Source organism: Anguilla rostrata, chromosome 11 (assembly GCF_018555375.3).
Source record: "Anguilla rostrata isolate EN2019 chromosome 11, ASM1855537v3, whole genome shotgun sequence".
Taxonomy (NCBI): domain Eukaryota; kingdom Metazoa; phylum Chordata; class Actinopteri; order Anguilliformes; family Anguillidae; genus Anguilla; species Anguilla rostrata.
The window spans coordinates 16,238,932-16,263,525 of record NC_057943.1 but is presented as its reverse complement, the minus strand read 5'-3'; the positions used below and the strand labels follow the sequence as shown (position 1 = coordinate 16,263,525).

Genomic DNA, 24,594 nt, shown 5'->3' with positions numbered 1-24,594 from the left:
ATATGAAAAAGCCACTATAGTAGGAAGGCCAAATCCACATTTGGAGCTTACAGTAGGAGGGATAGATGGGAGAAAGGGAGAGTGGAGATAAATTTCAGCAAATCCCACCTCCAGTGGGCTCCGACCTTGTGGCTGGAAGCTAAAAGACCACTATACAAGACCATAGCCATTTGTTAACTCCCTGAGTCAGTGATATTCCTGTGCTGTAGCTGAGTATGCTACATGCTTTTTTCAATTCTGTGAAAATCTCTACCTAGAAATGAAAAGCAGAAAGTAGCGCAAGAGGTACAGTATTTTGGTTAAATGAAAAGGCTCATGAGGGTGTACCTCAGGGCTTAATTACAAACATCCTCTCGTGTGAGACAGTAGGTTTTAAATAGATGTCATGAGCCTATAGTGTCTGATGAAAAGAATCAAATTAGTATAGAGAGACACAAGTTAATTTAGTGTCCAGACAGTTGTTACCAAAACTCTCCTCAGAGGTTTTAAACAGTGAGGAACATTACACAAAGAGTAAAGCTGAAGTAGCTAAGAACTGAGGTAACATTGGAGCTGTCACCTCTTGCCACCTTGTGGCACAAGAATGCTACTACGGCTTTTACTTCTCTGGTTTACTTCCCCAGTAAAACTACATTTTTTTAAGGGTAAAATACATAGTTTATGTTTTCCAAATAACGGAATTGTGCTGTATTAATGTTAATGTATTAGTGTCAATGTCACAGCTAATTACATAAACTGTGTATTATTACTCTACATCAGCCATGATTACAGACTATTTGTTTTGTATTACTGAAGTAATATCCTCAAAAACCTGCAGAGATAAATCAAAATAGGATCCACTGGCCTCATTATTGAAAGAAACAGGAACGACTTCCAGTCGCATTCTTCTTGTGCATGCGCCCATATTGTACTGAAGTACGGCACTGTGGCAAAAATGCTTCTCAGCACTAGAACAAAGTAAAGTACCTGAACTGCTTCAATATGTTAAAGCAGAATAAATCTGTGTGAACTGTATACTGAAACTAGAAACAATACTGCTCCTAGCACTGTGGATATAGGCAGTTACTATGCAAATGAAAAAGGTATTGCAACATGTAATAATCATACTCGTATTTCAGCTGTGATATAGGTCTAAAGCAGGGAACAGTACTCAAACAGGCCTGGGATGGGTCATCTCCCTCACTGACAAATACCAACCTTTACCCAAACAGAGTGTGAAATACTGTAGCAAAGATACGTCTCTCCATTTACAGAAAATAAGTTATTTGATCTCTCATTTGAAGGCACTGCCCATTTGCCAAAACACTTCATGCGACACATGAGATGAGACGAAAGGCCTTTATTCTACAGGTTTATGTCTTCTGAAGATGCTGAGTGGCATTTATGTAACAAGTCGCTACATGATTGATACTCCAGCATGTTCAAAGCCCTAGGAACAGGTGGGCTGTGTCACGCATGTGATAATGTTTCTGGGAGAATCTTGCAGGCACCCTCATCTCCCTTTCCTTTCTGACATTTGTAATCTCCACCCTGCTCAAAGTTGTGAAATTACCTCTCCATGTACAGCATGATTTGCTAGTGTTTATGTTACTTTCAAAAAATGATTCCCAACATAAAAGAGGGTTTAATGATAAAGAATCACATTAAAGATACGGATTGTGGTTGGTTTGGTCAGAGAGAACATTTAAATCCAGTTATTTGAAAGGGTGGATATGCAGTGGACATTTAATGAATCCACACTGCATTCTTTATGTTCATCCATACATATTTGGTAAAGAAGAAGAGTCATTTAATGTATTGCCATGAAACCCCATGTCCTTTCAGCATCCTTCCGGACCAGTATTTCAGCAAATCATAATGCATTCCAGGGCAAACAATGCAGTGTTAAACATTTCCTCTTTTCTGCTGGCCCTTGTATATCAACTGTGTGTGTACAAGAAACAATATTTATTTGTTGTCAACAAATACAGTGGTTGTGTATTACATCATACAACAAAGCGTCCCCAGGAGATCTAGTAGGAGGGGACAACTATTTGGTGAAATGTAAATGTAATCAAACAAATATCTTTGGAAAATAGGGGGTTTGAATGGAATTCACAATGGCATAAGAACAAAAACAGATGAAAGGATATTCTTTTTTTAAAGCTCACTGGAAGGTTTACAAAGGAGAATAAGATTCAGGACCATTAGTAATATCGTATCATATCATATAGTTCTTGGACTTACAAAAACACAATAGACAAAGCGATAATTTGTAATCATTCTTGACATAACACATTTTCTAGACCTGTATCAACACAATCGAGAACATATGGTGGCTGCCCTGTTAAGTGATAAGATTTTTTAGTGAAAACTAGTTGACAAATCAAACAATCTGACAATAAACTCTCCAGAGTTTTATTGGGTTGTATAGCCTACTAAACAGCAGAAACCCTGTCCTTCAACATTGATGACCCATTTCAGAGCTGTACTGCCAAGGTTCAAGTGCCCATCACTACCATAGTCAAATAATATCAATACCATAGACTGTGGACGGAAAAAGTATTTCAAAAGTTTCAATGGATTTGACTTATGAAATGTCACTAAGGGGCCAACTTACTTCAAATTCCTTGAGAAATCTGCTAACGTGTTTATGCTATGTTTTAATGGAATCTAATGTTGTGTGGATCACATAGAAGGCCTATGGAAGATAAAGGCTTACTTCACCTCAGATTTGTTTGTATTAGGTATTAAGACATGGAAATGCAATAGAACCCATGTGGAATGAGACAGGATTTGGTGTACAGCTACATGTATTGTCAAACTTTTAAGCACACCTAAACAGGTAATGCATAGAAGTGCTTTTCTACAGGCTAATACAGCGCCTCTAAAATTCTGAGATATTACTGCATTTTAAAGAAACATTCCTTCTTATTAATATAACAAAGAACATTTTTCTTGAGAACGTACACCCTACATTTACACAAGGATGTTTCATACAGTTAAGCACATAAAAGTTAAAGAAAAAATGAGACATTTGCAACAATGAAATCAAGAAGGATAACATGTGGGGAACTTCAAGTTGTTCCAGTTTTCTTGAATTTGTCCCTATCGCTTCTTTTTCAGCAAAAGAATGCCGTAATGATTGCTGGTGTAATTACCATGGCATTTTTTTCCGCCTGCTCAGAGGGTCAGATCTAACTATAGTTTTAATTTTTCGACGGGTTGCCAGGACTCTGAGCCAAGCACGAAAAGAAAAAGAAGGGGGAAAAAAAACAGCCCACCCAACTAATGTCCACAGCTGTGATATCTCCGCCTGTGCCCTGGACTGATGTATCTAAATACCAAAGCCCTGCTGTAACCTGGTCAAAGCAGGTTATCAACTCTCCTGCTGGGTTCCATTGAGCAGCTACTGCTCACTGGAACATCATTACAGGAACCCGCTGTCTGTTACAGTACAAATGCCTCCAGACCTGTATACTCCACTATGGAGTAGGTCCTCAGGGAATTGCGCTGTATGGATGGAACACTGATTCATAACTAACATCAATAGAGCACTGATTAATAACTTACATAAAGGCAAGGAATAGCTGCAGAGTTCCTGTACAGCTCTACAGTTCTAATGTAACACAGTGTCAGCTGACAAAGGCCTGGATTGTATCACTAGTTGTTGTCCTTAAGTTTGACTCAATTAAATGCAAGCTCGGCTTTCTTCACATACACGGCTTGGCATGCTCAGCAATCACTGCAATCAATGAAACCAATTCTGTTTGCGCTAAAAAATTAACTTTTGGATTTATTTTTAAGTCAGAGTTAAGGATATTACTTGATTTAATCCAGGCCATAGGCAACACATACAGTATTACAAAGTAAATCTTATTTTTTATTATTCAACATAATATGAGATGTTGGGGAGTGACTGTAGGCTATGCAGATCTCGTATGACTGGCTGCCGATAACTAGTGTGCTGTCTGGTTAATTTATCTCAGTATTAAAACATCACAGGTATTACCACTAAACCATACATTTAATCACAGATTCCATATGGGAGAACTCATACTTGATTTATGAGTTAGCCCGGTTGAAAGGTGGACTATTCGTAATATAATCCAAGGGGGGGAGATGAATATTAGCCCACTATCGGGAACCGAAAGATATTTCTTTCATGATTGTTTTAAAATGACTAACTTGAGTCACAGCAGTAATATTACTTATTAATGTATGTTTGATGTTGGTTATCATAAATTTTAGTTATTCCTTCATTTCTTGGTGGCCTGACTAGTTGTAAATGTGAGTGGTAATTAAGGATAAGCAATTTGGCTACAGACCATATTGCTCTAGAGGAAATACTTTGGCTTTGTTAAAGTTGCAGCTTTTAACCAGATCACACTATTCCTGATCTAATATTTTCATTTAAAATTACAAAATGGGGTTCCATTCTCTTAATGCAGCATAGTATTTTACAGAAAGCTGATGCACAGAATATGAAAATGAGCAAGAGGTAGAGAGAGAAGATTGGCTAGAGAATTTAATATCCTGCCACACATCAAAAAATGTATCCATAGAAAGGTACAATATACCATAATGACACCAAATAAATTGTGGTCAAATCTTTAAAAAAAATTCCAGCTCCACTGACTGTGTGGCTCAGCGATCATTCAGCAGCTTCCTTGTGCACAGGTGTAATGCCAGGCTGTCTAACAGAGAGGAACCAGTCACACTCGCCATTTTTAAAACTGCTACACAATTTTCAATAAGACAGGAATACTAGAGGAATGATAATCCCATGTGAAAGGAGCTGGATGCTGAGAAACACAAGCAGCGAGTTCAGATTTTGTGGGGACGTGCAGGACAGGACTGGCACCGCAGGGAGAGAACCTTCTGAAAAGGCTTTGAAGGAGAGCCGTAACTCAGGAACCACGGAGTGCCGATGACATGCAATGCTGATTATGAGAACACAGACAGTCAGCAGGCCTGACGCAAGGTAGAGCGCCAAGGGATGAAAGCACACATAATTAAAACAAAAATAAAGAACTAAATTAATAAAAGGTACATTCCTTAAATTAATCAAAGTCCACACAATCAAAAACAGATTGACTTTTTTTTGGTTATAATTTTGTCTGGTCCAAAAAAAAAAAAAAAAAAATCAAAAGGAAAAATACCCTTGACCTGGTACTTTCAGTCATGAAAGCCAACAAATCAAGAGGCATTCGCTATTAATTTATCATCGAGCCCCTGGCAGGTGTAAGTACTCAAGCTGAACACTGCACTGGCTGTCTGAGGCAAGGCATGAGGTGGAGATTTATTACAGTCGGAAGGAGCATGACAGTGTCCGTGTCCCACTATTCTCACCATCTGCATCCCAGACCCTCCAACATCCCATGATTCCCATCTCTTCCCCAGTCAATCTCCACAAGAATGGACTGCACATCTCAGAGGAGAGATGTCCAGTACGATGAGTCATTGATAACCCATGAAAGAGCTGTAAGATCAGAGAAGCAGGGTTATGGACGTGCTTTAAAAGCAGGGTGCTGTGGGATGGATCTGAACACACGTGCACCGCCCTGAGTGCTTCCAGTATTCCAGCAGGCAGACCTCAGTGGCCAGCGCTCTCACTGCTGGCAGTTTCTGTCAGCTCTCACTGTGGCTTTTTCTTTGAAGGTAAACATGGTAAACATGCAGTAAATAAGCTCCTTATTCAGCCTGGCCACTGGCTGCTTCACTGCAGCTGTGTGCCCCCATTAAGTTGCCAAAAAAGTTGCCAGTGTAACCTCAGAACTACATTGTGGCGACGCCCTGTGTTGTACGCTTTGGCTGCGGACGAGCGCGTAGCCCAGAATAGTCTCCCACACTCCCAAGGGGCAAGGGACGGAAAAACCAGCAGAGGTTCGCTCGCTGCAATGTGCCAACAAAAACTCTGAATGAAGAGAAAACCACGGGCGCCCACTGGGTACGGTTTGAGGGTGTTCTGAGAAACTTGGAAACCCACATGTAAACTGGATGCAAATTTGTTGCTCATATTAAAGTGACACGGTACTATGAACAGTAAAGTTTTAGGCCATCTTCACTCTGTCCTGTTTGAGGGGCTAAAAGTGATTCTGTTCAATATGTATAATCTTCTTGGAACAGCTTTTGCTCCTCTGGTGACATACTGGAATATTACCTCTGATTGCAACAGGGAATGAAATGTTTCCAGGTTGTCCTTTCCAGTTTACCAAAAAGAGGTGTGAAATTTAAATTGATCTCAATGTTCCTAAATAAAGTTCGGACAAATAAAGTTTTCAAAATTAAAAATAAAAAGGCAAGCACTCATTGTTTTCATAACTGATGCATGCTGTGGAAAGCAAGAAATGTCCACATCCAACACTTATACATGAAGCACACATATTTTCTAAAAAATCATACACCACAAATAGGTGGTGCTTTTCCACATTAAAAAAACAGAACATTGCACAGCTGTCACAGTGAACCAGGCTGAGTTCAAGAACATAAGCACAAAACATTCTCGGTCAGCTGAAATCTCGTCCAAATTTCATATGAATTTTTACTAACAACCGGAATTTTTCCTTTCTCTTTTATTTTTTAAGCTTATATTTTCTTGTATACATATTTGCCCAACATATGAATAAGTCCTGTGTTGCATATCTTACATAGGAGTTACTCTAAATATGATACATTATACAACCTTGAGCATGTGTCCTAATCATGGACTATTGACACTCAAGCACCCTGAATACTGATCTCTGATGAACAGTCTAGATTAAAACAGGGAAACATGGTAATCCCGTGCAAAGGGCCTTTCTGAGGATGCACTGTGCTTCTCCAAACAAGCCCAGCTTTCAGCTTGCTGCACGCTACCAGTGCCTGACGGCAATCTCCCAGTTCATTTTGGGCATTCAGACTAGCTTCCTGTTCCAAGCCAAAGTTATTTGAATGGATGAGATGCATTACAGTCTGGCAGAGGTGCAGAGCAGTGTGTCTGGCGTTTTTCATTATTACAGACTCGGCACAGAATCCAGTTAGAGATGAGTGTAAGGGACAAATGAGGCTGTAAGCAATGAAAAGGAAAAAAAAAAGGACATACGAACATGACTGCCCTAATCCCAGTAAAAAATATGGCCCTGCTTCTTGAAAGACTCTAGAGTACAGGGGCATATTAGGAAACCTACTGCTAGCTGACATCTCCTAACAGTGCTCCTAGGTTCAGCATCCTGATCAAGGTTAAGCTGAGCATTAATCCCTCAACGAAAAGTAATAAATGGCGCAAATACGAAATCAAAAGTGTAAGACGTCTATAAATAGATAGCCTGTTTCATATACACACTGCCATATACGCAGCAGAGAATTCATACTTAATCACTGTAATAATCACAATATTACTGAGGATACTTAAAGCAAACACGGTTTATTTCATAGAAAATATATATAAAATATTCTTAAAAGGGAAGATACTGAGCTGCAGGGTGCCTCATCCGGTAAAGGCACACACTACTGTAGGGGTAAATTACATCACATTACATTTATTTGGCAGACACTTTTATCCAAAGCGACGTACAAAAATCCCACAGGGCAACACATAACGGGCTGGGGAGAGTCAGGCTTCAGTCAGCGAGACATCCGTGGCTCAACACAAGTCAGCTACCCCCTCTGGTCACCTGTGTACCCACAGTCAGTCTGCCTGCACAAGATACACATGCAGTGACTTCACTGGCTTAATGGCTTAAATGACATGCTAGCTTAATTGGTGGCCTGAAAAATGTAAAAAAGCAGTTGCCTCACACCTCCATGCTCAAATGTGTTCACTTGATGGTACTGTCCTGAATTGACTGCAATGAGCATGAACATACACAAATTGGAAATTCCAAATTGAGAGAAAATGTGAGTTAAAGTAATAAAAAAGGGAAAATGTGTTTTCCATTTTGCTGAGGACCCACTGGGACTCCTTCAAGGGCCCCAGTTTTGGAACCCCTTTTCTGCAATATAAGTATACAATCAAAGATTTGGCAGTAAAAATGTACTTTGAGAAAATAAGTTTCAGAAACTGTGATTTATTGTCTTAGGTCTCCTATCTAGGGAGAAACTTAAATAGATTAAAAGGTGCCCATTTATACAACTGCATATTTATGGAGGCCAGTCAGGGTAGAGAACTGCACCAATGAGTGTTCTAAACCGTCTGGTCACAAATCCAGTCCACAAAAATCCTCACATTTTCCTTGAAGGTAAAGATCTGTAGAAATATAGAAAATGACTTGGGGTCTTGCCTGTAAAACATTACTAGTTAAACAAAAGGAAATCCCAGAAAGTTCCACAGACTTTCCATTACTGAAGGGTCAAAGGTCATGGGCAAAGGATGGCCATTAGTTGGATAATTAGCTGTCATTGCTCTAGAACTACGCTTACTCTGTGTGTTCAACTACTTCAGCTTTTCTGCATATTTATCAAACTGATAAAACAGACTGTTTGTACAAATGTCATAATTAAAGTACAAGAATTTATGCATCAATATATTCCAGACCATATATGGCACTGTGACAAAGTTTTCTACTTTTCTGAAGCTACTATAACCATGCAGTCCAGGTATAGTCCCTCATGTCATGTTCCAACTGTGTTTGGTTCATTTGGTGAAATGGATATTTTACTATTATTATTATTATCATCATTATTACTATTATTATTAAAAATGCAGGGTGGTATTGTGCGGTCATGATTAAGGAAATGGGCTTGCAACACAAAGGTTCTATTTGCAGCTGGACCACTGCTGTTGTGACCATGAGAAAAGTAATTACTCCATCAGTAAAATTTCTCAAACGGTATAAGTTGACTGTATATAAAAATGTGATCTATGTAAGTTGCTCTGGGTAAGCTTCCAGCTAAATGCTGTAATGTAGAGCAATGTAATGAATAAAATCAGCAGTACCTCAAAGTATCATTAGCCCTCGGTTTGACCCAAACTGACCCTTTTTATACTTTTAGTAAACAAGGAATGACAATTTTGAGAGATGCATTTCATAACCAGTGATTAAACCAGGGTAAATTTGGTTCTTTTTTAATCTTCTTTTTGCTGCTAATCATCTGTATTTGCTTTATGTCTTTTTGCCCATATGGTTTCTTTGAATATAAAAAGATAAACATGAAAGATAATTGAGAATGTCAGTTCAAAGCAATAAATCTAAATATTCTACAGAAAGAAAACCTTGTTTTGTTTTAATTTTCCATAAATTTCACTTTTTTTTACATTTTTATATAAATCAAATCACGCAAATGAATGACAGCCTAGTATTTTTGCATATATTTTATTTCAGTACAGCTTTAATATCTCAATTATTTCCAGAGTGTATTTGACCCAGACTAGCAGTTTCTCATTTCTTGGTTCTCATTTGCAATGCTCAGTTCTCACTCTAAAACAAATCCTACCTTCAAGTAGAATGGGATGATTAAATCCCACTAATAGTTTTTTGAAATCAGATGGCTTACCCTAACTTGGATCATAACTGGGCTTAAAAACATCACACTTTATCACCATCTGCAAGACTAATATAATGCAGAACCCATTGGGAACGAAGGTAGTTTAGAACCCTCAAGTTCAAGGTTCATAACTTTACAAGTGATGGGAAAATACCCCAGTTTAAAGAAATTAGAATACATTATCAGAACTATATATTTACATTATAGAAACCTTTTAGATACACAACTCTTTACTATTAACTAATGTTAACAACCACAAAATTCCAATACAATAACCAATAATACCAGCTGTAATCAAGGCCTGTTGATTTATATATTTTTTCCAAGTAATACTTATTTTCAGTGACCCATTACGTTAGGCCTTTCATGCAAACTGTTTGATTTTGTTGTCCCCTTTCAAAGGCTTTTTAATTTCCAACAATGTATTCTACAGCAGTATTACTAAGAAGTGTCCTGTTAAAAAAAAATGATAACACTGCAATATTTTTTTATCAAAGGAAAGTTTAAAGTGTGTAAATTGTGTCATTTTCATTAAATGGCCTTATTGTTGCATCAATGAAAATAAATAACTTGCTAAGGACTAATCATGTTATTTCCAGTTTGATAACCATTATATCTGGGGGTTTCTAATTACTTGACATCATTTCTGTTTCAGAATACTCGTTAACATGGCATATGCCGCCAAACTTTCACTTCATTATTTTTCCCCTTTTCAGTTGTGCAGTTGCACAAAAGCTCAGATGCACACACAGTTCGTCATTTCAGATTTTGACGTTATAGACGGCTAGTAAAATAAGATACATGGAAGGAACATAACTATGTTAAACTGCTACCATACGCAAACGTGCACGCAGTAAGATCTTTAAAAAGTGAGGCACGCAGGAGTAATCATTTGATCAAACCCATTTACTGTGAAGTCCGCCTGGTAAAAGGACAAACATCTCAGATTCTCAACAAAAACAACGGCCTAATTTCACGCCTGTGGTACACAATTAAAGCCTTAGTTTAGAAAGAAAAAAATCACCTGTTATCCCAGATATTAATATTACTGCAGAAAAATAAATCTGCACAATAAAACCAAGAGACTTATTATTCCCTCAGCGAACTGTCTTGTTTGAGGCCACACACTGTTGCAGTGTAAAATCAGAACCTTTTAAAGTGTTAACATTTTAACACTGTGTGTGTGCATCTCTTATCTAATTTCCACTTAGGCCAGCTGTAGTTCACATTTTATACTTTGGAAAGGTACTTTGTAACATACACTGTATGCTAAGTCTCTCTTGAGTCACAGCTCATGAAATTGATTATTCATGCCAGACATGTCACCTGTTTTTAATATGTCTTTGGACAACCCAAAACTCTCCCCCACCCGTTATCTTCCCAAACAGTTCACCTGAACACAGATCCAAAAAGTCTACCAATACACTCCCAACTCTCACTAGGCGATGCATAAAAACACATTTGTTTGTTACCAAGGTTATGTGAAGTTGCTAGCTGACCACAGTACACTGCCCAGGACTTGAAGAAGCAAGGTTTCTCATTAACAACAACACTGCTTGACATCATCACAGTGGCTAATACCAGAAACTGACAAGTCAATCAGGGACTATTCGCTGAAACTATAATGATTACTAAAGAATTAAAATATTCACAAAATACATAAATGTCAAACCATTTGCCATTGCAACAACTAATAACAAGATGTTGGTGCTTCCACTGGTTTCACGATGGGCAGAAGAAAAGAAGAACTACACATTTTTTAAAAATTAACCACACAAACTGCAGTTGCATCTGTGCATGAAGTTTTGCAAGTGTTTGACAATGTGGATTGCAGCGCTCTGCATATTGTGCAAAATTGGAGTAAAGGTGAATCCTTAACTGCAAACAAATGATAAAGAGCTCACAGGGGTTTGTGCAGTGCTCGTCCCATGCAGAATGGATAGCAGAATAATGACTGGTGGTGATCCCAACATGTTTTTTTTTAAAAAGCGTTTAATCATACTTGGAGCCCTCATTTAAACAAACCACTGATTAACAAATGAAGAAAAGCTATGTGCAATTTAGGCCTCAATGAAAGTACTCATACAATCCCTCGTGGCATGATGCTATTAACTAGTAACTAAATACCTTGAAGGCATTAGGTCTGATTCGGAAACAAGACTTCCTGATGACCAGTGCCTCATAAGTCTTTGCGTTCGCAGTAAAATATTTGAGGGCAAGGTGATGTCTTCTGCTCATTCTGCTCCAAAAGGTCTGTGTCTGAAATATCCTGATATGAAACAATCCCTGGTCGTGCTTCATGTTTGAAGGTCATTACTTGCATATGTATGACCCTGAGACAATGAAGAATCCGCATTGCATTCGATCCCAGGTGACACTGTTTTATTGCTACTCTGAAAAACTGAAAAGGTGACCATAACAGAGTTCCACAAATCAAATGAGAATTTTTTTGAAAGGCCCGGGACTCAGTTTAAGTAGTGCCAACAGCTCTAAGAAAATGCAATGAATCATACATGATGATGACTACAGAAAAACAGATGTACAGAGATTCTTGAAAGCATGTTTTTGATATTTGCTTCCTGCAAAGAAACTTAATGCCTTCCTATATATCTATTGACCTTGATCAATTAATGAAAGGGTAAAGATTTAAATATCTCTCATAGTTCTACTGGTTTGACTGGTCCTGGCAGTATATTGGCTTACTGTTAATATTGGAAAAACGTTTCTTGATGAAATGTAGGCTGTACTGAATTTATACTGACATGATATAGCGGCATCCAAGCATAACATTCTGTCATTAAATATACCTATTTTTTAGTTTTCCAACAGGATCAATAAAAATATTACATCCTTTCCATTTGAAAAAAGAATTAAATAAAAAAACAGGCTTGCAGTGGTACAGTAAAAACCACACAGAAGAAAAATACCCAAGCTTACTCTGACAATCACACCTTTTCTCTTCAAGACATCAAACAGACATCACTGCTCCAGAGCAGGGCACAATCACTCATTCTCCTGACGTCCATTATTTGGACCGGGTGGAAACCCTGACTCCTCCATCGGCCCGTTTTGCCCCCTGTTTTTTCCGAATCACAAAGATCAGAAGCTGTGGAGGGCTCCTCAGACACAGCACGTGTACTACAGGAATTTCACGGGCGCTGGGGTTCACTTCACTGACAGGGCATGTGGAGGGCAGCTATTTTCCGGAGTGCGGATCGTACTGTCTGGGGCCAAACCTGAATTCAGGCAGGCCTAACCCGAGAGACAGGAGCATCTGGTACAGGCACAGGGGGGGAGAGGCTCTCTAATGCACATTTTACACAACCCATTGGCTGTTTATGATCCCAACAGAGTGATTCAGCAAAAAACAAAGCAAGCCATGGCCCTGCTTGCGTTTATCCCTTTCCCCCGCCCCCTTTAACATAACATGCTCTGGTAATGCTGACGAACATCTCTACCCACTCACCATTCTCTCTCCTCCATCCCTCTTTCTCCATGCCACCTACTATTCACTGTTCTAACTTGTTTTTGCAAGATACCAACCATATGCCTTCATCCCAAACCCAAACAGTGTAAATCTACTCTGACCCATCGACTAAGCAGCAAAGGCCAGACCAATATAAGTAGTGCCATGTTTACAGGCACAAATGATTCAGTAGGTGGGACTAGGCTTGGATTTCATTTGGCTTCAAATGTATTCATTTTTTTGTTGATCTATTCATTTCAGTGTTTCTGAATTTTTCAATGCAAATATTTCAAGAGCTGAAAAAGCAAACTGAATTAATCATATTCAGAACACACAGATGAGACAGAAGCTCTTCTCTTGGCTCAGAGACATTCACAGATTAGTCATTCCCTGTACTCACCCACTTAATACAGCCAGACCATCATCTGCACTCCCTGTAAAATGTCCTCATTACAGATTCATCAAAAGCGTTGTAGCTCTGACTCACTACTTTAAATGAGAGATCAAACAAAGACACCTGGTCCTAGTGAATAATATACTCCAAACAAGCTGTGGGTTAACAGGATTCTTTTGAACTGAGACAGATACAACACTAAAACCTCTTATCAGATTCAATGAAAACCCAAAAGATCTTCCCAAGGTGCATAGATAAAAGCCTCTTCACAGCCTCTTTCCATAGCAATCCATAAAAATTCTTCCAAAGCCCAGAATCAACACATGAATAAAGACCCAGCACTATTTTCACTAAATAGGCTGGTAACAACCTTTCCACTCTCTCATAATCTATAAAGTTATACTCTGCCTGTCACTTAGTCCACATAATATTTAATGGAGCTTGAAATGAGCCAAATGGAACTGAAGAGAAACTCAGTTTTCCCTGTAATTGCAGTTCATTGCATAGAGTACATCACATTTCACAGATTTATTACTTTCAGAAAAATGACAATTTTTTACTGACATAATATATATATATATGTGTCATCGTTAGCACATTATTTTTCCAATTAATTCTAAAGTTTATTGAAAAGGGAAAATTACACCTATGCCTGCCTGAACATTTACTACAGTACATGAATGGACAGTTTACCAGTATTCTGCAGGATTTGCTAATTTGAGTGCAAAATCAGTGTTGACGCACAGGAGTCATGTTGGTTTATGAGCGATCACCGGGCAACAGGACACTGTCTAATTTATAGCGGCCGTGTCCACATGGGAAACAGGAAGTTTGGAAAACCAATCAGAGTACTTGGTCATTCTTCTTCTCTTCTTCTCTCTACAATATTTATATATATACTAGATGATTAATGCCTGCTAAATATTTTTTCAATCAAACATCCTGTTTATTAAGAGTTTGTCCTAAATTCAGACCAATGTAAACTCTTTAAACATGGTTCTAGGTTCATGTTATACTTGTCAAATACTATAAGAAAACACATTCTGTGTTTGCAGAACATGCTGGACCTGCACCACCAAGGAGTGTTTATAAAAGTTTCACAAGGAACCAGACAGGCATTTTTTTCCAGGAATACATTCCAGAATATTTTATGTTATTGCATTTTAGGAAAGTGTGATTGGCAAATTCTGTAACAAGTACAGTATGTGTCATGGCATCAATTGCAAGATATTTAAATTTCCTTACATAAATTAGGAATTCTGACCTGAATATACAAGAATTACAGGTAAAACATTTTTATCATGCTAAAAAACAAAAAAAATAAAATAAATTAAGGAAAGACTACAGTAAAACAGCAGGCAAAACTCATCAACTGTAACACTTTGTGGAAAAAAATAGCAAGGATCTGCTTTTTTATAGAGATAAAGTTTATCCCATTCAGTGCTCGTTGGTTGAACCATTAAGGGCTCTCAGATGCAATTCCAGTTATGGAGATATAGAGATGTGCCCCCAACACCCTCCCCCAATAAGGTTCATCAAGGGAAGCAGAAAAGAGAAAGTTCAGAGGTCAAACATGTATATGCAATTTCCACTTTCACACACACACACACACACACACACACACAAAGAAATGATAAAGAGAGAGATTTACAATAACCGAAGCCACTGAATTCCATACTCCAAAGAACATCCCGTGTAGCTTTAAATGGAATAGGTGCTGACTGCTTCACACTGTTGGGTAGCTTGCACCACATCAGTAATTTACTTCACATGGGTAGTTCTGAGGCAGTCTTACAGCAAGAGGTAGCTTTTAGGTTAAACTATTTACAATAAATATACTAAAGCTGATCGGCACTAAAATAATAATGGTGTCGCATAAAGATCAGAAAAGGTGAACAACCAGGTGTAGCGGGAACACTGTAGAGCAACAATTCACACCATATTTTTGCTTTAAAAATGATGTATGCTCTTACTACAAACTTAATCAAATTGTATCCTCACTTATTTCGCAAGGTGGAAACAAAGGCATGCAACGGGATGTCAAATCCCTGGCGGTTAAAATGGCTTAGACGTCTGGCATCTGAAAGTACAAGGGTCAGGTACGAAAAGGTCAAGCACACCATGGCACTGCACTGGTAAAACCAGATTAGTGGATTGTCACATCCAGAGTGTTAAGCCTCATTAAACTCACTTCTGCCCATTAGTGTCTTAGCATGGTTTAAGGCCTATATGATGGGGCAAACTAAGAAAATGGAGGCATACTATGCAGCACTGGTAAAGGTTGTCTGCTCCTCGCAGCACAGTGAGGAGCCACCGCCCTCTGCCACTCGTTTAAATGGCACGACAAATTAACCAAAAGATCTCATTAAACTCTGTGGGGTGAGAGGGAGAAGAAAGGGGAAAAGGAAAACCTCACTTTGCCTCATAAAAAATGGAATGGACAGAGAGAGATCAAATGATTTAATTAGGACCAGTGACCTCTGAAAAAGATCAGGACAAATAAGCACTGCAGGTGGCTCTGAATCACTATCTGAAATTAACCTTATAAAAGTCATTAGTCTCCGATATGCCTTCAGGCCTCCCTTGTTCCTGTGTGTGCAAGACAAGTCACCTCATCTTATTATGTGCGCTGTATAACTGAATTAAGCTAATGGATAAAGATGGCACACCTGTCTGGCTTCATAACCATTGGGGAGAATTTGTTTTTTCTTAACAAGAGGCTGTTGTTATGTTCTTATACACCACTGAATGATTGTAAGTTAACTTTTTCTGTTTACTAGCTAAAAAAAGTTAAAGTGGTTAATGCAGCAACAGAATCTCTACGATTCCCTTCAAGAGAGAATGAATCCTTCATGTTCAACAGTGAAATACATGTCAAGCCAGTGAATACCAACAGAAGCATTAAAAAAGAAAAAGAAAGAAACACACTACCAGTTGTGCAGCCTTACGCTTACAATCTTTAGCCTGGTTTGCCATTTGTTTTGGCCCTGATGAGCTGAGCTCACTGCCTTTCTCCGTCTCCATGGTAGGCATACGGTACTTTTGCATTCTGCTTGGAGGGCGCATGCATGGTTTCTTTCTGGGAGGGCCTGCATGAAGGAGGCCGGTGGGGCAGAGACCAAACTGAGAGTATCCCAAGCAGGCTGCAAGGTCTACAGATTACTGTCAAGAGTCATAGAGCTTATTAGGTAAATACAAATCCCGTGCCCAAAGCTGAACCAGGTCGCCAAATCCAGTGTGGTACTTCAAAGCAACAGCTGCGTGGGAAATATGTATGGGACTGGGCCTGATTTGTTCTCTTTCTAATAGATTACCAACACGCAACTTCAAGAGAAAAAAGTTTACCTCAGTCTATTCACGAAATTACTGCTGTGCTGATACACTATTTCCAATCGTGTGTGCTGACTGGATGACGTCCTTGCGAATGCAAATGGTTAAAGATCTGACGTTCATACAGTGTACGTGTCGGCCCAGAGGAAACAGGCCAAATACATGCATCGGAGGCGGCCCCAAAAGGGTTGAGCCCTGAAACGGGCGCCGATCCAGCCGACAACTTCGTCTTTCACTTCACAATGGCTTACCTTTTTCTGAAGGACGTTAATCTTCCTCTCCTTGACTTCCAGCATGTCTTTCATGTCCCTAATCTCCCCAGCCAGCGTCCCCTTCTCTTCGGTAAGGTCCTGGAGTTGTTTGGTCTTCTTGTTGAGGAATGATTCTTTTTCTTCTAACCGTAATCTCAGAGCGTCAACCTGAGAAAGAATCAAAAAATAAAAAATTAAAAATACTGAAAACCTTTTAATTATAATGATATTATTTTTCACTAGTTCCATCCGACACCCGTAGACAGCGTTTAGGAGATATTTTCTTATAATGAAAGTCATGGTTGGCTAATGCTGGAACAACAAGCTCTTAAAGAGGCAGTTGGATCCTGAACGATGTCCATGTTCTATGCGTGCAGCCTGCAAGCATACTCTCGGATTTTCCTCTGATATATGAACTGCAGACTTGCAGTGCAGTCGTTGGTAATGAACGCAAACCCAGTCACCCTTTAGAATAATGAGACTTGTCATGTGGGCCGACACTATGTTGAACTCAATGAGCATGCAGTGCGTTCGATACTGTATGTCAAGCAAAACAAATGGATTTAAAACCCCAAAAGGCACATTGGCTTAAATAGAGGATTTGCACAACACTGCTTGCATTACATGAATGATTATTTCACCATTAATCTTTTGATGGAGGAGCTGAGGAAAACTTTTTGTTTCATTCCCTGTTTTGATACTATCATTCAGCATGGAGCCACCTTCACACTCAAATAGATACCCATAATTCCGTGTCTGCACTGAACTGTTCCATGTGCATATTATGTTACAGAAACAGGTCTTTAAATGACATTCCAGTATTATAACTGCACATTCAGTTTACTATTGCAGATTTATCATTGCATTGTCTCAAAAGGAGACATTTATTAGACCACTGAATGTTTTTATCCTCTTTTTCATTCACTGAAATTTGCAGAGATCACAAACATTTTAAGCAATATGAAGGCTACAATTAGGATTCAAATGCAGCAATAAACTTTCTTTTTTGTTAATTGATATTTTAAATTCAATTCAATAGGACTTTATTTATCCGACGTAGAGCAATTAAGTTATCGCACAAAATCACGCTACTAATAAAAACACATCTACAAAATAGGACATATCCTGAAGACAGTACAAAACAAGCAAGGAAATAAAAAAACTAAAGGCAGACAAGAATGTGGCTGGAAAAAATGGAAAATACCAGCTCAACTATGGGAAAGTATTTATCTCTCCTACTGCCATGCTGGCGGCGGCCCAGGAGCTAATGCTCTGTGGGGCTCCATATCTCTCAGGCAGACCCAGGTGACAGGGACAACTGTAATCCCTTGTCATTTATAGAGGTACAATTTAAAGGGAATCTGCATGGCTGTTAGCAGGAAATCAGCCATTTCTTTCTATGGGTAATTCATCGCTGATGATAAGCAAGTACCAATATATTACCTTTTGTGTATTTAATATCTGTAAAGCACCAAATCCACAGAGTACATCTGAGCTTTTCAGACCCCCCCCCCTTCTATTTCAAGTAGTTTCAGAAAAATCTTTCAAGAATCTACTTAAATCTTTCAAGTGAATATTTTGTGAATACGTAAAATACCTGAACAATGAAACATAGGAGCGCCCTTTGACAAAGTATAAAAAAGTTAAGCGCCTGTCACTAGAACTCAACTACTGAACTCTATTTTTGTGGCACTGCAGAAACATATAACTGGAATCTATCAGTCTACGGAGGCTGTGGCAAGGAAAAGACAACCTGGCCCTGTCAGTCTAATCATCACGCAGAGAAATGTGAAGACCAGAAATGAAAAAAGGAATAACAAAAGAGGATGGAAAAAGCCGAGCGCTTCACCTCAGGAAGCTAAATCCCCAAATCTAAAAGCACACAAAGGAAATAACTTGTCTGTGACACTAACGAGTCACACGATCCCCCACAGCTCAGTGACACGACCCAGGACAGGAGACGCGCGGCCATTGTGAGACCACAGGGCCGGGGAGCACGGGAGGGTATCGGCAAGCTGCTGCAGGTCAGCCGATAGGGCTGCTCAGTGACGCGGACATCTCGAGTTCCAGAACTCCCTTTCATCCAAGCGAGGCGGAGAAAGCACGCTAGCTAAGCCTGCCACGGCTCTTATACAGAGCTGTGAAACTGCAGGGGGTCTTTACACACCCTTTAGAACACTGCTGCCCAATCACGTGCCGCGGAGGGCAGAGAGTATGCAGGATGTCATTCCAACCAATCACTTCACCTGCTGATTTTTACCAATTAGTTGCCTCCTCTCTGGCTAATTAGTGAAATCAGCAGGTGCAGTGATTGTTAAAATGAAAACCCTCCATGGCACATGATTGGGCACCACTACTTTACAATAACTCCAATAAAAGGATCAATGATGGGAAAGGGTCAGGATGGCATGGCATGCTGTTGATTTGCATTCATTGGGACTGCTTGCTTTAAAAAAAAAAGGGAACCCACACAAACAAAATAAAAAACAAACCTCTCAGAAAATGTCAATGAGCACCAGGTGCTGTAAACAGCTGGTTCATCATAAAAATGACTTTATTTCTGTATTAAATAGAGTGCCCAGTGTTAAACCATCAAACCATGCTTACGTTGCAGTATAGGAAAATATTTTATTGTAAATTTAATAAATAATATATCCCATTTCTCAACTTTCATTTCCATTAAAGAATAAAGAAAATGATGGTTTTCTTTTTTGTGAAGATAACGGTGAGGGTGATCCACTCCCATGAACAAGACATTGCAAGTTCAAGTTCCAGTGTGCGTGGACTGCCAGAACACCTTTACCAGAGGGAATTTTCCTAATTGCACTGTGGTGTTTCAGCACATTGAGAGCCAGACTGCTGTCTGAGCACAAACACTAGAGATACTCCCAAACGTATGGCGGGTTGTTTTTGGTGCAAGTCCCATATTTGCAACGGCACGGTGGCTTAAGACAATTGGCAAATCTGTAGGCAGAACATCTGCCTGCATTTAATGTGATCTATTGGACACCAGGTTGCACATTCTTTTTTGCAATTAAAACGGGCAATTGCTTCTCCTGTGTAGCATAGAAGAAGCTGCACACAGTGGCCTAGTCCATTTCAGACAGTCAAGATTGCATCCAGCAGCATAGATATATTTTAAATACTACCATCCCCAATTGAAAAAAAATGTTCATTGGTCTTTCCAGCTTTTCACTCAACACCATATAATTTTTAAAAGTCCTTGATATACTTTCAAGATTTTGCGGTTGCAAAACTATTAATTCTTGGCAAAATTAGATGCACATTTTCTTTTTCCCTCCATACTCTTATGACAGCCAAATCTCATTCTGGACTTCTAGTTCAGGAACTAAAGGAGAGGTTTAGAAAAAACAGAGTACTTTTTATCCCTTTTCCCTTTCCAGTTTATTAATGAAAGTTCTGGCAGCACACCACCATCCTTATAAAACATGGACTAGCTCTTGACCTAGCAATAAACAACTCTGGAAATGAAAATGATGCAATAAACATTGATTCAACAAAATTAGTTTCAAACAAATCTGGTTATTTCAACGTTAAAATATTTTTGCAGTGGTGTTTCTGTTGATATATCATCCTGAATCCAGTGACACATGCACTTTTCTTTGACTGTTTTGCATGCTTGGGCAAGAGTATGTGCGCCTAAGGCATGTTAACCACTGTCAAATTATTTTATTAACATAAAATTAATTGAAGCATGCAGACACTAAGCCGTTTTGGATGCATCACGAAAATGCCTCTGACAAGTCCAAGTGAGAACACCTGTCTGATACAGCCTGACAGCCTGGCCATTATTGCAGTCTGGGCACTACTCAAAAGGTTCTTTGGCATGCAGTACACATCATTACGTAAAGGGTAAACAGAAAAAACAGTTAATTAATTTGTTCACGATGTAGGAAGTGTATTTAGGATGTAGAGATGAGTACAAAAGATGCACTGAACCAATAAAGCTTCAACCCCCTGGAGCTCCGAGACCCTGTTATTAACAGCCAAGATGGTCTTTGATTTAAGCGCAACCAAAGACAAACCTGTTCATCCGGTCCCCAAGGGCCTTGCCACATGTTTAATTATCACCCTGTAGATAAAGCTGAGCTGAATTAGCTGAATTAGGGCATTTGGATGCCTACACAAAAGAGGACACTTACAGGAGGTGCCTGGTTTACAGATGCTGGCTAGCTGTAGAAGAACTTCACAATGAAATAGGCCCAATATTCTGATACCATCACTTCATTTTGCAAGCAAGTGCCCAGTTGGAAGCACTGTATCTATGGTTTGGTCTGACAATAGGTTACTGTAAGTATAATAATATAATAACTATAATATATGTTCCCATTTCAATTCAATCTTCCCACATAAACAAAAATATCAAAGACACCTGATTCCACCTTAAACTTGTTTTTAATTGCTTACTTTATCATGAACATCTTTATCAGATGTACAGAAGATAGCTGCATGTTACCGTAGCCCTTTCTTATAACATGTGTTCTTTAGAAGCCTTTATTGGTCAACATCAGGTAGGCAGTGCAGAGTGAAATGTTTACGGAACCATTCAGTTGAATACAGAAGAAGAACAGAAGAAGCACAGAAGCAGCAACAGGCCCATTGAAGATGGCTGTTCTTGATATTATATCAAACCAGGCTTCCTATTTAGCCCAGGAAGAGATGAGGTACCTAAAAATCACCAGACTGACCAAAACACAGTCAGGTCATGAAAGTGTAAATCATTCATTATCATAGGCCTCAACTCCAAGACCATGAAATGATGTATCCCAGCATTTCTTATTTAAAAAAGGGTTATAACTAGTGCAAATAAGTTCAACGGTACAGAGTATTTGCTCCCACTGAATGGGGGAGAGGGTTTGAAAGAACTGTGTCAGTGGTGCTACCCTCTGTAAACATGCCACATCATCACCTTCCAAGTATAAATCATCTCAATTTGCAGAACATGAAAGGGCTGTTTTCTCAACCAAGAGTCCAGCTGTTTGCCAGAGGGTAATGAGAGGTGAGAGGCTGGTGTCACGTCAGACAGGACTTCCTGACTCACAAGCAGACCCAAACACATGCCTCTTACGTTCCAGAGCACATTCTGTAACTATGTGTCATTGAATTATATGGGCAGTACCTCACCAACGATACAGGGGCATATTTGGAATGCACAAGGACATCAAAGAAAGGGTTTCAGTCAGCTGGCAAGACGATGTCTCATTTATCCAACCAACCCACCACGATGCTAAGAAAAAATCCACTGAATATCCATTAAAAACAGACAGAAAGAAGGTAGGGCATCAATTTGCGATTTGTCAAGCAATGGTGTGCGGGATTTCACAATTAAGTACATTCTACCTTGTGCTTTGTAACTACTGAAGTGCAGATATATTTTTGACTGATCGTTTGGGTAGTCATATATATTTCTGTGAAATTTTAGCTTTTTTACATATTTAAACTCCTAGATTTGTTTACATATATCTAGGAAATGTACAGAAGAGGTAATAACTGTATGTACCAAAATAGTAATCCAGTTTCAGGCAAAACACAAGCATTTGTCAACTGTTATTTTAAGAATTAGGTACAAAAGTTTGAAAACTGCTTTCATACGTAATTCAAGTTTCTCTTTAAAAAGACCACTTTAGTAAGTATTGCTATTGCATTGGTTCGTGGTTAAAACTGTCCAAGGAAAAATCATAAAATCCCTTACACAAGTATAAGTAGACCTTGGAATATATAACTGACAAGAGAATTGAAGTTATTTTGATTCACAACTCACAACGGAATACGTACCATATCTGTTGCAGCAAAGTTCATTCTATGACAAAAGTAACCAGCTCGCATTATACTTATGTTTCTGGGTGGTCACACCTCCGTCACACACCTCCGTCACACACAGCACTATCCTATATTCTACAAGTAGCCATCATCGTGTCATGTTTTCAGTGCAATGAAAATATACAGCAAGTGCCATAAACATTACTTTCTGATTTCACATATTGATATCAGATATTGAATTTAAAAAAAGGATAACTGAAATAAACAATTGAAAGCTGGGAAGTTTAAATTGCTACAGAAGTGCTCAGAGAATAACTACCTCAACCTTTAAACCACAGTTACCCTACATAAAGGGCCCACTGATTTTCCAAACAGCACATCCAATTTGATACTTATTACATCATTTATCATCATTACACAGAGAAGTAGAGAAAATACAGGGGGCTGTTTTATATCATTAGATTTTGTCCATATTTGATTATTTTTCTACTTATTTTTATTATTCAGTACCAATCACCACATCCTGTTTTGAGGTTTTGATTTCCTTAAGACAGAAATTGAACATTTCCTCTACCACCAATTAGCACTTGTACATGATGTGTGCAAAATGATTAAACAGAGAGGCACTCAATCACACGCAATCAATACTCTCCTCAGGTATAAAAGAATTACATTTGTACAGACAAGGATTATGCCCAGGTTCTTCTAAAAAATGGCATGCACATAAAGTGCTCTGGTCTGTGTGTGCATGTATGTGTGTGCGTGTGTGTTTTGAAAGGTGTGAGGCCATTCTGTATATTTACTCAGCAGGAGAGCAAGAGAGGATACTGTTGCCAAAACCAACATAAACCTACATGAGATTCAGTCCTATGGCCCTTCTGAGCCATTCTGGCAAGCACAGACTATTAACCTCAAGAAAGGCAACAAACATCCAGACAGACCGCATACATCAACAGACAAGCTATACAATTCAGCAAAAAGGCTACAATAACCTCCTACACCGAAAAACTATATGCACTCCTGGCAGTCTATGTACTCCAGGACTGCCCACCTATAGACAGCCTGCATACACCAGCAGTACAGTGTATAGGCAGGCAACAAAACTAATAGACCAACAGTAGTGATTATAAGATTGAGGGAAACATTTCCACCAGCAGGCAAAGATTGACAACAATCGAGCAAAAAAAAAGTTTCTGGTTTTTATAGTTGATATTCTCAACTAGCAAATTAAAAAAAAAGAGCTGTGACGTTTATTTTTAAACATGTTCTTCTTTCTTTTAAATGTGTTAAGTTTGTCGCTTGCATCTCAGCAATAAACAGCACTGGAAAAATTTCATCTTTCAGAACGTGTTCGCATAAAGTATGTTTGTGAAATAGAGTAATCATTTCCATTTCAATAATGTACTGATCAAAGCAGGCTAGCTAGCTAGCTTTAGTGCCATATTTACCTCACAAAAACTTGATGCTTTGCACCATTTATGTCAATCATTGTTACCAGCTGACAGAAGTGTTTCTATGCTACTATTGGTAGGTCTCATCCATACCAGATGTCACAGAGCTTGTTGGTTCGATCCCCGGCCTTCTGGGTGTGTCCTTGAGCAAGACACCCAACCTCAATTGCTCCCGACGAGCTTGTAGGAGCCTTGCATGGCTGCCTTTGTGTGTGAGTGTGTGCATGAATGGATGAATGAGAAGCATTCATTGTAAAGCGCTTTGTGCAGTAGTTGCTGGAAAATGCACTATCCATTTACCATTTGCATTTGTGGGTTGGGGGGTCAGGGCCTCTACTATACACTCATCTTTTAAAAGGTCATCTAATTTGTATGTCCCCGGTATGTCCAACCAAACTTTTCCTATGTTTAAGTTTATGTTCCGTACTGATTTTAATTAATTTGCAACAATTTTAATAGTCCTGCATGGGCAACAAC

At 39.0% G+C, this 24,594-nt stretch overlaps 1 protein-coding gene across 12 annotated transcripts in view; it reads right to left on the bottom strand.

Annotated features, from left to right (window-relative positions):
• The window catches only part of LOC135234092 (ERC protein 2-like), a 232,480-nt gene that overhangs the window by 146,651 nt on the left and 61,235 nt on the right, over positions 1-24,594 (bottom strand). For all 12 annotated transcript variants that reach the window (XM_064298265.1, XM_064298255.1, XM_064298254.1 and 9 more), the window contains one exon: positions 16,886-17,053. In XM_064298265.1, coding sequence (XP_064154335.1) covers positions 16,886-17,053 — 168 coding nt within the window. The remainder of the gene's footprint in view (positions 1-16,885; positions 17,054-24,594) is intronic.